At 35.1% G+C, this 13618-nt stretch overlaps 1 protein-coding gene across 1 annotated transcript in view; it reads right to left on the bottom strand.

Moving 5' to 3' along the window:
• Positions 1-8008: 8008 nt before the first annotated feature.
• LOC127876485 (anaphase-promoting complex subunit 15-like) overlaps positions 8009-13618 on the bottom strand; it is a 5659-nt gene continuing 49 nt past the window's right edge. The window contains exons 1-4 of the mRNA XM_052421798.1: positions 13522-13618; positions 10521-10580; positions 10054-10173; positions 8009-8501 (exon numbers count right to left, since the gene is read on the bottom strand). The exon at positions 13522-13618 is cut by the window's right edge and continues 49 nt beyond it. Of these exons, the coding sequence (XP_052277758.1) occupies positions 8466-8501; positions 10054-10173; positions 10521-10580; positions 13522-13618 (313 nt within the window). The 3' untranslated portion in view covers positions 8009-8465. The remainder of the gene's footprint in view (positions 8502-10053; positions 10174-10520; positions 10581-13521) is intronic.

Below are 13618 nucleotides of genomic sequence, written 5' to 3'. Positions count from 1 at the left end.
TTTGAGAATAAACTCAATAAACGCTATATTGTTTGTTTTTTTGTTGTTTTTTTAAACCTATTTATTTAAGCTCGATTGCGTAACAAGTTAAAGCTTATATGAAACGCTCTCGAGTCCGTTTCCTTGGTGTCTATGGGGGAGATCTAAAGAACGCTCCAACAGTGGGGATCGAACCCGTGACCTCCCGATCGCTAAGCGGACACCATGTCCACTACGCTACTGCGATCTTTTTATTTCCCACGCTATATTGTTAGCGTTGGAAATAAAAATGGACTGTTTAAAGCTTTATGTCATCTTACAATAGAAACAAAAACAGTTACTGTAAAGGCATATTATGCTGTTGTTGGCAATGCCGAAAGCTTCGAGAAGATTAATGGAAATTGATGTATAAAGAAATACTCACATTCAGTTCTTTCACAGATGATCTTTCATTTATACGAAATTATTCTACAATATATAAACGTTAGCAGTTGATTTGCAATCAATCAAGCACGAACGATTGCTTGGAAAGAAGATGTACTCCTTCATTTATATCGCATCGATAATGGGCCTTTCTTCGAAAATGTGTGCGACGTAAAGCAAAACATGAACGTATACTTAGCCATGAACGTACATTACATTTTTATACAAATTATTAGCCTGTCTGTGTAATTGTCGAATATATAATGTCAAACCAGAATTAAGTTCTCGTTCAAATGCCATACATTGTAACAGTCCAATTATTGGAAACAAAAATAAACTAAAAGGTCTATAAGCGCAAACATGAAATACAAAGTTGTTTACATTTTTTACAAACTCATTAAAGTAATTAATAGTTACAATAATTTATAGTTACTGAAATGTTACTTTTCATTTCTGATAATGTATGCTTACCAATGAACTTGTATTAATAATGTATTAAATCGCCCTATTGGTGCAAAAAGTCACCATGTGCCTTCGAATTTCAATGTCACATGGTACCATTTGGCACCAAGGGGGCGCAATACTTGTGCCATTTTATGAATTTGTGGAAAATATAATGCCAAACGAAAATTTAAGTTTCTTTTGAGTGTCAAACGTTTTTAAGTTTCGACTTATTTGAAAAAATGACTCATTTTAGTACTTAGTTTACAATTACAGAACGGTCTCTTTAACCTTCGGATATTGCACATTTGCAATATGTTCTCAATATAAGACAACTATGAATATTTGAAGTAAATATACTATTTACTTTTTAAGCAAAAGAGGAATCAAATGCATCACAATCTTTAAAACATAAAAAAATTGAACACGAATTATTTATAACTGATTGTCATTAATTGACATTTAAACTCGCCAGTTTAACGACTGATATAGTAAAATGTCATTTAAAAAAAGTAACTTAAATTAGATCATTATAATGTAACATGAAAATATGCTTTTCTATTGACGTGTTTCACACTTGTCCTCAAACTTTTTACGAACATCGACGACTCAATCACATGTACACTACGAGTAACTTATGTGTGTCAACGAAAAATATTGTTTGTACATTTTGTTAACAGTCTGCATCTAAGTTATTTCAATAGTATTGAGCAAACGTCTGTTGTGAAAAATGAAAATGTGCCTGTATATTTATCGTATTAGAATTAGTTTTAGAAAAAAAGATAAAGCGACATAGTATGTTAAATAGTTATATAAGACACATAACTAGTTCATTACCATTTTGCTCGGCTTTCATACAAATACCTTCCATAATAAATATGTACTGATATGTAACTATTTGTTTTTGATATAAAAGGTTCATAGATTAAATATGTCAAATACGAAAAAGGAAACAAACAGCATCCGTTGGGACGTCGCACGGAATACATGCAATTCTATCTGGGACAAGAACTTGAACTTGTATCAAATGTGTATTCTCGGCGCTTATAACTTTCCATTGATCAATATGAACTAGCTCCGGTGGGACTTGTGGCGTCCATAGACAACGCAATACATTGACATCAAAACATGATACAATAATAAACTGCCCATCTGATAACCACTGTCCTCTCCTCAAACAAAGAACACGAGGAGCGTGTTAAACTACTCATTTACGGCGCAAACAAGAATTGATCTTGATCACAGAGGTGTTTCGTTCGCGCGTCAGGTGCACAGACAGGTATCATATTGTAAACAAATCGTTATAAATTCGTGTTACCGAAATAACTTCAAATCGAATACAAATTATTGAATACCATTTTATATTATTGTCTACACGTTAACTTCAAGCTTCGAGATATTATAGATCTATACAGAGTACACCCAATTTGTGAATCCACGTTCTAATCATGTTTAAGTATATCGTACATGATGTACTTTGATGTTTATACTTATGAAAACACAAATGACTTCTGTGCATTTTTCTTTTTGAGCGTGCTTCTTTGGCGATCCGGTATCTACATATTTCGTAGAATAGAACCGAACAAGACTGAATGACCAATTATTTGATGGCTTGTAAGTCGTCAAAGTCAGCTCTTAATGAAGCTGTAAACTTGGTAAAATCGTATCACAACGAGGAAGCTTGTTAGGGATAAAGATCATTACGACCATCCGCTGGCTAACATAAAAGTCTGGGAATCGGTCAATGTAACAGTTTTATGACCCGCGATCTATTTTACTGCGTATGCGCAATACAACTGGGGGATACAGACACTTAATTTCACACGAGGGAGAAGTTAGGGTATCGTACACATATATATTGGAATACGAGCGATGTAAGCATTATGTAAATGAGTTGTAAAAAGATATCTTCTTAGTTGCAAAGAAATATCTTCTTAGTTACAAAGGACTGCAGTCGCTGAACGGCCTTTGTATGAAATTGAAACGGCACGAGCTTATAATATAATAGTCAATACTAGTTTCAATTTTACAACTCCCAGCTATATCTGAACCTCCGGGGCGCTATGCATTTATAAACACGTGTTGTTCATGTATTTATACTTATATTCGCGGTATTCATACAATGCTACCACAGTATAATATATACCTTGAAAAGTTCAACGGACTATAAGTACACCAAGGTATTGCATTGTATAATCACTTGTTTTTGGAATGTTATAATTTGCAATTAAGAAATAAGTGGCATAAACAATAGCCTAAATGTCGCCGATGATTGTGTCGTATTTCCTCTTTGCTAACAATCATTCGCGTAATAAAGGGATGCAATTCGTTTTCAAAACTACTCATATAAAGCAGGAGTAGCAGGCCCGTCAAACAAAATCTGAATGTTTGTGTTTGAAGCCTATTCAATTCTAAGCATAGTTGTATTATTTTTCCTTATATTGTTAATAATCGCTATTGTAACTAGTGTAACAAGTCGAGACGATGTATCTGGCTTTGGATTTTTACTCCAGGATATCCTTGTGAAAACAAGTAAATATCCATATACATTGCACATCATTACTTAAAAACATGTGTTGTTTTGGTAAAACAAACTTCTAACAAATATAAGTATCACATTTTAAATATGAAATATTGTGTATCCATGTTCATTCGCAAAACGTCCAACATCCTTCGAAACACGAAATATGTTTGACGACCAACAAGCATAGCTGTGTTTTATTTATGTAATACTACTGTTTTGAATTGACACGCCACCAGATCAGATTTTCTTCCCGGAAAAACGTTAAAAATGTAGATTTTCTCTGGCACATGACATAAATTATAATGTTCTCATAGAACATCTTTCATTACCAAGAAACGCAGTAATTTCTACATGGATACAGCAAAACCTTCCCATGCGATATGACTTTTAATCGACCGTTGCAACAAACAGACCGATTTGCATGAACACCAAAGACCGACATTTCTGTATGCTATCCGATACTAAAACAGAGATCATCCTATTCTATGGATGGATGAAAAGAAAAGATTTATTACCATTTGCAAAGTGGGTCAAATGGAAGTGGATAAAATAAAAACATATGCGAACATATCTACGTGCGAATATTACAGCTATGAAGATTTTATTATCATGTTTTGGAAATATGGCTGTATAGCATTTGCGTAAGAGTATTGTGCCTATTTGATATACCTTATTTGCAGATTACTAGTCACCATAACACACATTTCGTGGAATGATAATGAATGCTAACAAAATTAAATGATAACAAGGGCTGTTTGTAAAACATGCATGCCCCCCCCCCATATGGGCTCTCCGTTGTAGTGACAGCCATTGTGTGAATATGTTTTTTGTCACTGTGACCTTGATCTTTGACCTAGTGATCTGAAAATCAATAGGGGTCATCTGCGAGTCATGATTAATCTACCTATCCAGTTTCATGATTCTAGGCATAAGCGTTCTTCAGTTATCATCCGGAAACCATTTTACTATTTCGGGTCACCGTGACCTTGACCTCTGACCTAGTGACCTGAAAATCAATAGGGGTCATCTGCCAGTCATGATCAATGTACCTATGAAGTTTCATGATCCTAGGCATAAGCGTTCTTGAGTTATCATCCGGAAACCATTTTACTATTTCGGGTCACCGTGACCTTGACCTAGTGACCTCAAAATCAATAGGGGTCATCTGTGAATCATGATCAATGTACCTATGAAGTTTCATGATCGTAGCCATAAGCATTCTTGAGTTATCATCCAGAAACCATTTTACTATTTTGGGTCACTGTGACCTTGACCTTTGATATAGTGACTTGAAAATCAATAGGGGTCAACTGCGAGTCATGATCAATCTACCTATCAAGTTTCATGATCCTAGGCATAAGCGTTCTTGAGATATCATACGGAAACCATTTTACTATTTTGGGTCACTGTGACCTTGACCTTTGACCTAATGACCTGAAAATCAATAGGGGTCATCTGCGAGTCATGATCAATGTACCTATGAAGTTTCATGATCCTAGGCATAAGCGTTCTTGAGTTATCATCCGGAAACCATTTTACTATTTCGGGTCACCATGACCTTGACCTTTGACATAGTGACCTGAAAATCAATAGGGGTAATCTGCCAGTCATGATCAATCTACCTATGAAGTTTCATGATCCTAGGCATAAGCGTTCTTGAGTTATCATCCGGAAACCATTTTACTATTTCGGGTCACCGTGACCTTGACCTTTGACCAAGTGACCTGAAAATCAATAGGGGTCATCTGCGAGTCATGATCAATCTACCTATCAAGTTTCATGATCCTAGGCATAAGCGTTCTTGAGTTATCATCCGGAAACTATTTTACTATTTTGGGTCACCGTGACCTTGACCTTTGACCTAGTGACCTAAAAATCAATAGGGGTCATCTGCGAGTCATGATCAGTGTACCTATGAAGTTTCATGATCCTGGGCCTAAGCGTTCTTGAGTTATCATCCGGAAACCATCTGGTGGACAGACATACGGACATACATACGGACGGACGGACCGACATGAGCAAAACAATATACCCCCTCTTCTTCGAAGGGGGGCATAAAAATTACATTTAAGAATTATTAATTTATTATCATGCTTTATTATACCTTTACTGTTTTTCCTTTTACCAAATTAAACACTGCCCTTGTGTTTGATTATATTGAACACAAAATATATGGGATTCAATAAACAGATTCAATATACAATGACTGCACAAATATCCTTGTTATGCTGTTAATGCAAAATGCATGTAGGTTATAACAGAAGTTTTTGCGTCATTCCATAGTAAACTTCATGAAACAATTTAACGAAAACATATCATTTACATTTTAACAAAAAAATTCTGATACATTCTGTAGAAGTTGTTAACTGACGTGACATTTTATAATGTTGCAAAAATTCATTAAGCCAAACAAATGAATACAATGGGTCAGTCAAAAAAAGGAAGCCACAATAGACTCTTAAAAAGGCAACTTTAAGAACACTTTATTGGTTCCTACCATTACACAGGACACTTTTAATAAATGTTCATTAATTACCCTGTATACAACCAGTTTCAAACTAAACTGAAAAAAATAAATAAAGAATTGAAAAAAATCTTTTTTTTGAAAACTGTCATTTTATATGTTTACAAACAAATCTACATTTTCATTGGTCTTAACTATAATAGTAGCTAGAAAAAAAATGGAATGACAAATATCGCCTTCCATGGATTTTAAACCTAGGACCTCTGGAAGCAATCTAGTGCGCTACTATTGCGCAATACAGGCTTTAGCATATAGAAACAGATTATTAACTCGATGTTAGGACATATATTCCAAAATGATAAGGCAAAGCATTACAAACCCTTTATTATTTTACCAATTTTGAATGATGATTATCAATTAATGAACAAATTTTTTAAACATTCTTTAAAGTCATGAAAGTAATTTTGCTTGTTTAAACATAATGTTGACATTCTTTTTTTAATCTTTAACAATAATAAATATATTTAAACGAGAGATGTGTTTGTCAGAAACACAATGCACCCTACTGCCCCGCTCTGAAGCCATAAATTTGACCTTTGACCTTGAACGATGACCTTGACCTTGACCTTTAGCCACTCAAAATGTGCAGCTCCATCAGATACACATGCATGACAATTATCAAGTTGCTATCTTCAATATTTAACAAGAGATGTGTTTGTCAGAAACACAAAGCCCCCTAATGCGCCGCTTTGAATTTTTTAGCTCGACTATTATATATGAAATATATATAGTGGAGCTATCCAACTCACCCCGGCATCGGCGTTAGCGTCTGCGTGCAAATGTTAAAGTTTTCGTACTACCCAAAAAAATTTCTTTGTCCTTTGACATATTGCTTTCATATTTTGCATACTTGTTTACCAACATGACCCCAACCTATAAACAAGAGCAGACAACTCTATCAAGCATTTTGTCATAATTATGGCCCCTTTTCCACTTAGAATATGCAGCACATGTTAAAGTTTGCGTACTACCCCAACTATTTTCAATGTCCCTTGACATATTGCTTTCATATTTTGCATACTTGTTAACCATCATAACCCCAACCTATTAACAAGAGCAGACAACTCTATCAAGCATTTTGTCATAATTATGGCCCCTTTTCCACTTAGAATATGCAGCAAATGTTAAAGTTTGCGTACTGCCCCATTTATCTTCATTGTCCCTTGACATATTGCTTTCATATTTTGCATACTTGTTTACCAACATGACCCCAACCTATAAATAAGAGCAGACCACTGTATCAAGCATTTTGGCATAATTATGGCCCCTTTTACACTTAGATAATTGAACATTTTGCTTAAATTGCCATTACTTCTTTATTTATGATCACACTTAATTATTATTACTTTGACAAAACAACACTTACCTGAATACCACAATGGATTCCACCCAAACAATACCCCACGCCCATACCTAAGAATCCCCCCCCCCCAACCTCCCCCCCCCCAATTTTTTTATTCAAACATCATCTTATAAATTACCACACCCCACATTATACCCCCCTCTCGCCCCCCTACCCCCCCCCCCCCAAAAAAAAAAAAAAAATTAATTTTTTTTTTCCTTTTTTTATTTTTGAAAGAATGTCTAATAAATTATTGAATATGAACAATTTCCCAATGATGGCTTACGTTATACTGTCAAGCACTCGAATAGTCGAGCACGCTGTCCTTTGACAGCTCTTGTTTTTTTACCTTTGACCTTAAAGGATGACCTTGACCTTTCACCACTCAAAATGTGCAGCTCCATGAGATTCACATGCATGCCAAATATCAAGTTGCTACGTTCAATATTGCAAAAGTTATGAAGAAGGTTAAAGTTTTGGTTAAAGTTTTGGAATTTATTATTTTGACATTTGACCTTCAAGGATGACCTTGACCATTCACGACTCAAAATGTGCAGCTCCATGAGATACACATGCATGCCAAATATCAAGTTGCTACGTTCAATTTTGCAAAAGTTATGAAGAAGGTTAAAGTTTTGGGACACACACACATACAATGGCAGACAGGCCAAAAACAATATACCCCCGATCTTTCGATCCGGGGGCATAAAAAGTTATGACCAAACTTTAACGAAGGTTAAAGTTTTAGGAACAAAAAATACAATGATATTTGACCTTTGACCTTGAAGGATGACCTTGACCTTGACTTTTCACCACTCAAAATGTGCAGCTCCATGAGATACACAAGCATGCCAAATATGAAGTTGCTATATTCAATATTGCAAAAGTTATAAAACTTTAACCAAGGTTAAAGTTTGTGACACACCCATACAATGACTGACTGACACAATGACAGACAGACGGTCAGGCCAAAAACAATATACCCCCGATCTTTCGATACAGGGGCATAAAAATGTCATTTCACCAAACTGTGAACATGTCTTTTTTTAAATAACCTTCCAAACAGTATTGGTCTACAGTCCCCAATATGTAACACGATCAATCATATACTTATTCCAAGAATTCGTACAACCAAGAGACAATCTGATACTAACTGGAGTCTTTCAATTAGCCACACCATCAACAAAAACAAACATCAGTGTGTTGGAGTCTCTTTTTGTTGACTATGCACCTCATGTAAGAGCCATTCCATTGCCTTCCATGTCAACCTGTAAAAGTAAACGATTGAAGAATTAACTGGTGGGGGATAAAATAAATATATGCAGCACATATGTTTACTTAAAAAGGAGATTCTTGGATCTAGTTATCATATACTTTAGTACATGAAATCACAATTCTAACAAGATGTGTTTGTGAAACACAATGTCCCCCTATATGATGCTTGACCTTGTAGGATGACCTTGACCTTGACCCTTCACCACTCAAAATGTGTAGCTCCTTGAGATACACACGCATTTCAAATATAAAATTGCTAGCTTCAATATTGCAGAAGTGACATTACATGCGCAATTTTGACCCATATATTTGACCTTGAAGGATGACCTTGACCTTTCACCATTCAAAATGTGCAGCTCCATGAGATACACATGCATGCCAAATATCAAGTTGCTATCTTCAATATTGCAAAAGTATTCATGAAATAAGCGATTTGGGCCACATATATTTGACCTCTGACCTTGAAGGATGACCTTGACCTTTCACCACTCAAAATGTGCAGCTCCATGAGATACACATGCATGCCAAATATCAAGTTGCTATCTTCAATATTGCAAAAGTATTCATAAAATAAGCGATTTGGGCCACATATATTTGACCTATGACCTTGAAGGATGACCTTGACCTTCCACCACTCAAAATGTGCAGCTCCATGAGATACACATTCATGCCAAATATCAAGTTGCTATCTTCAATATTGCAAAAGTATTCATAAAATGAGCGATATTGGCCACATATATTTGACCTCTGACCTTGAAGGATGACCTTGACCTTGACCTTTCACCACTCAAAATGTGCAGCTTTATGAGATACACATGCCTGCCAAATATGAAGTTGCTATCTTCAATATAGCAAAAGTTATTGCAAAGTGTTAAAGTTGGCGCAAACCAACCAACAGACCAACAGACAGGGCAAAAACAATATGTCTCTCACTACTATAGTGGGGACATAAAAAGATGAAAAAGTCGTAGCAATTAAAGATTTACAAAACCACGTTCCTGTATCATTTCAATAGGGTGTGCTTATTTGTAATTAGATCAAATGTAGCTTCAAACTGATAGATATTTTTTAATGACATTCAATTGCTAGTATCTGCAATCACTATTTAAAATATTGGTTACACTGAGGAATCAAAAATGTAACTTATTTAGCACAATTAGCTTTGAATGTTTTCTTCGTAATGGCTGGTAAGGAAATGACAAGTACTTTTTACTCACTGTAATTCTTTCACAATTTTGAGAGACAAAATTCTTACTTGTGAAGTACATGTTTCAGTTGTGTTTTTTTGTTTCATATTAGCAATTTTGCAGATACAATAATTTGTTTTTAAATTGTGATAGACAAGAACTTGGATTAAGGGGACAATACTGCAAGAACTTTTTAAGTTTTGTAAGACATGTATACCATGTATACCTTTGAGAAGCAAATCCTTTGTCCTCTAAATAAAAGAAGCATTTTAAAAAACCCATCATTTAACTCTAACTCATACTATCTAATCTCATAAAATCCACAAAGCAGTTTGACTGACTGCAACACTAGACTTACATCATCAGGGGAGTCTCTGTCATAGATCATGTCTGATGCAAGTTCATCATCATTTGTATCACTCTCATCATCGTCATCTTCTCCTTCATCTTCGTCTTCATCATCCTCTTCATCACATTGCTACAAGACAACAGCAATAAATCCATCAACATGTTAACAATTATTTCAAAGAAAAGGCTGCAGCATTAACCCCACCACCATCCAGACAGTGTGTTACCACAAATCGTAACGTAATCGTAAATCAGTAGCAAATTGTTGGACAATTGGCAGTATGCCAATTTCTAAAAAAGTCTCTTTATCAGCACATTGTTCGCCTTGTCTGGTCAGTTGCACAGATCATGTGATGGATTAACAGATTCATTTAAATCTTCAGTTGCAAAGTTGTATCACTGCAGGAATCTTTTCTCATAATCTTTTCCATTTGAACAAAAAAGTAATGCAGAAATATTAGAGCTTTTCATAAATACCTCTGAGGCTGTTTTTCCGATTGGCACAATGTGCTCATCTTTCTTTGCAATACTTTCAATCTGAAATATTGAAGTCAAATAAAATATATACCACACGCTAAGAAGGACATGATGGCCCACAGTGCTAACTTGAGTATTATCACCAGCTCTGATACAAAATGAACCATACAAAAAAATAGTCAACTGCTTTCTTTCCTAGCAAAGTACAGTAACTACAGGTTGTATTTGTTACTCATAAAACAATCAACTGGCACTTTACTCTTGAGAGAAACATAATGCATAAAAAGCCCTAAATAAAAAATGAAAAAAAACAAGAGCATGCAAACTAGAAGAATTGATATCCCCCGCTGAATCCATTTTGTTTATTGATGTTTGCAGATGGATACACAGGTAAAGAGCTGTAAAATATCAAAGTTTAATGTTATTGTTTTTTATGGATTGCAATACTCCTCATTGATATCTCAGTGATTTTTTTGCTTTTATTTGTTAAGGTGTCTGAAAAAATAATTATTTTGAAATAAATGCAATAAATGCACTAAATCAATGTACAATAATTTTCTTGTAATTAACTCTTCTTTTTCTGCTTAAGAAAATAAATGCAGCTTTGCTAACTCTTGCCTGAAATGATTTAGAACAAAAACTAGAAACAGAAAACGTTCTTCTTCCTTAATAGGACAACACTGTTTTAAATGCTGTTGGATGTATCCATTATTTTCTATGGGTATAAATAATGGTTATTTACCCAATTACGCAAATGTAATGGTCCATTGCCCTCAGGCATGCACCTGCCAGATTTTATTATCTTAATCCCGTTGTAAAAATCCATGATGGAAGTGTCACAAGATAAGCATAAAAACAGAAGTCTGTAGAATAGCGCTGTAAAATATCATACATGCCAGAAATTTTCGGGTCCACATCGGGACATTCCATTAAAAATGTAGGGACATTCAGCCAAAAAAGCGGGACACCTAAAGCGATCAATCAAGCAACCTTTTCTCATAATTTCTCACAAATATTGCCGATAAATGTGTTTACGAATTGCGTAAGTAAACAAACGTGTGCATTATGCGGATGAATCCATTTAAGACCCTGGCAACGTTCAACACGATGTGCGCACATCGAGCACTGCTTGTATTCAATCAATCATCCAGTAACACTAAATTTAGATTGATGCAATATGTACACATTTTTTTCTGAAAATCAGTCAAAAACGAAAGTACATTTATGTGAAACATCAATATCTACGTCCCTGGTATCAGTCAGCGCTCAATTTGTTTGACTTATATCACAGAATACCGCGTAATAATAGTATCTTTGGACTTTATTTAGGCATTGAAATACAAAAGCGATCTGCTTTTAATGCACTATGATGCATCTATCCATAGCAATTACTGAATTAGCGACCCCTATCATAAAATTACGTGAATGGTGTGAATACCCGATAAAATCAATAATTTGCCGAGAGATCGCTGATAAGCTGTCAAAAACAACACTGGATCACTTGACTAGTAGATATGGTTTGCTAATAGGGGGCAATAAAGGGATTAGCGATGGTAGTTTAAGCCAGATGGAGCTTGAATAGCGCATTTTATTGTGAACTTATAGAACGTTAGTCGCTTTTTACGAATGTCGGGAAAAAATGTGTCAAATCGGGACAGCGGGACAATCACCCCAAAAGCAGGACTGTCCCGCCAAGATCAAGACGTCTGGCATGTATGTAAAGTATACTGCCGAAAATTAAGAGACATTAATTATGGACATTAACCCATATGTCCCAAAATTAAGTCACGAAAATTTATTATTTTTGCTCAAAAAAGAGGTGTCCGAAAACTTTCGAGTGTTCGTAAACTTAAGAGTAATTACGGTAGTTTCTGTGATAACGCCCTGAAAAGTTAGTGACAGACAGACTGGCAGACAATGACAAAATTATATCTTCTGCATTCAGCTGGGGATAAAGATTGTGTATCCCTACACTAACAATCTAAATTGTTATGGGAAGGTCAACAACAGTGAGAAATATGAGGGCCAGTATATGCTGTTATGTAGTCCTAGGCCTTTTTCTGCCTATCACACGGGTGCGATAGTCGGACCCATTCCCAATGCCAAATATGCATATTTTTTCCCAATTCTCAAAAAAAATCCCATTTAAAAAAAAAAATCTTTACTTTTTTAGGAAAGAAGTGCCTTATGACTTATGATTATTTGACTCTATATCTCAATTTTATTTTTTTAAACACCCTACAAAATATATAACCATAATTTATATGATTTTTATCCAAAAGGACTGGAAACCCCCCTGCCCAAATAATGCTTTTGTCGATGAAAATTCTTCCCAATTTGGAAGATTTTGCGACTCAAAAAATCCCAATTTGGCTAGGTACTTTTTCCCAAAATAGACAGAAAAAGGCCTGAGTCCAGCAGTCTATAGGCTCATTGAACAGATTCTGCAAAACCTCTGAGTGACCTGTCAGAAAATAAACAAAAGCCTTATTTAAAAATATCAAACTACGAATCTAGATTTATGAAATTACTTATAGAAGGTCACAAGACTGGTGTGACTTTGCATCCTGCCGCTTTTGAGCAGCATCTTTATCAATCCGAAATCTTTCCTTTTCTTGCCACATACTAAAGAAAAATAATAAACAAAGTTTTGGAAACATATTGGCAACAAACAAGGTCATTGTTGTTATTTTTTTGATGATCATTCAATTGCAATATGGGCTGACATGGACTGTGCTGCCAGTGCCAACACTAGGTCCATTCACCAAACGCTTTCTCATGATGAATAATGTATTTCCTTTCAAGAGGAAAATGCTGTACATATATGCAAAGTTCTCTTGACAAATTAAAGAAATTTCATTATTTGGTAATTGGCAAAGTATGTCCTTTTTCCAGGTTATGATGAAACCGATGATCGAAAACTGTGTCACTGTCCGAACTAAACGCTATCCGAACATATTTCAAATCGACAATAACATATGAATTTTACAACATATTTTACCCATGATTTATACTCATTTTCAAGTTCAGTCAATTCATTTTCATCGTCGCATGGCTTATCAACATGAAACCATAATGGGTCAGTAGCAGTTGGGATC

The sequence above is a fragment of the Dreissena polymorpha genome, chromosome 4 (genome assembly GCF_020536995.1).
Source record: "Dreissena polymorpha isolate Duluth1 chromosome 4, UMN_Dpol_1.0, whole genome shotgun sequence".
Taxonomy (NCBI): Eukaryota; Metazoa; Mollusca; class Bivalvia; order Myida; family Dreissenidae; genus Dreissena; species Dreissena polymorpha.
Note: the sequence above shows the minus strand (reverse complement) of the source record. Positions and strands in the feature narration are given on the sequence as shown.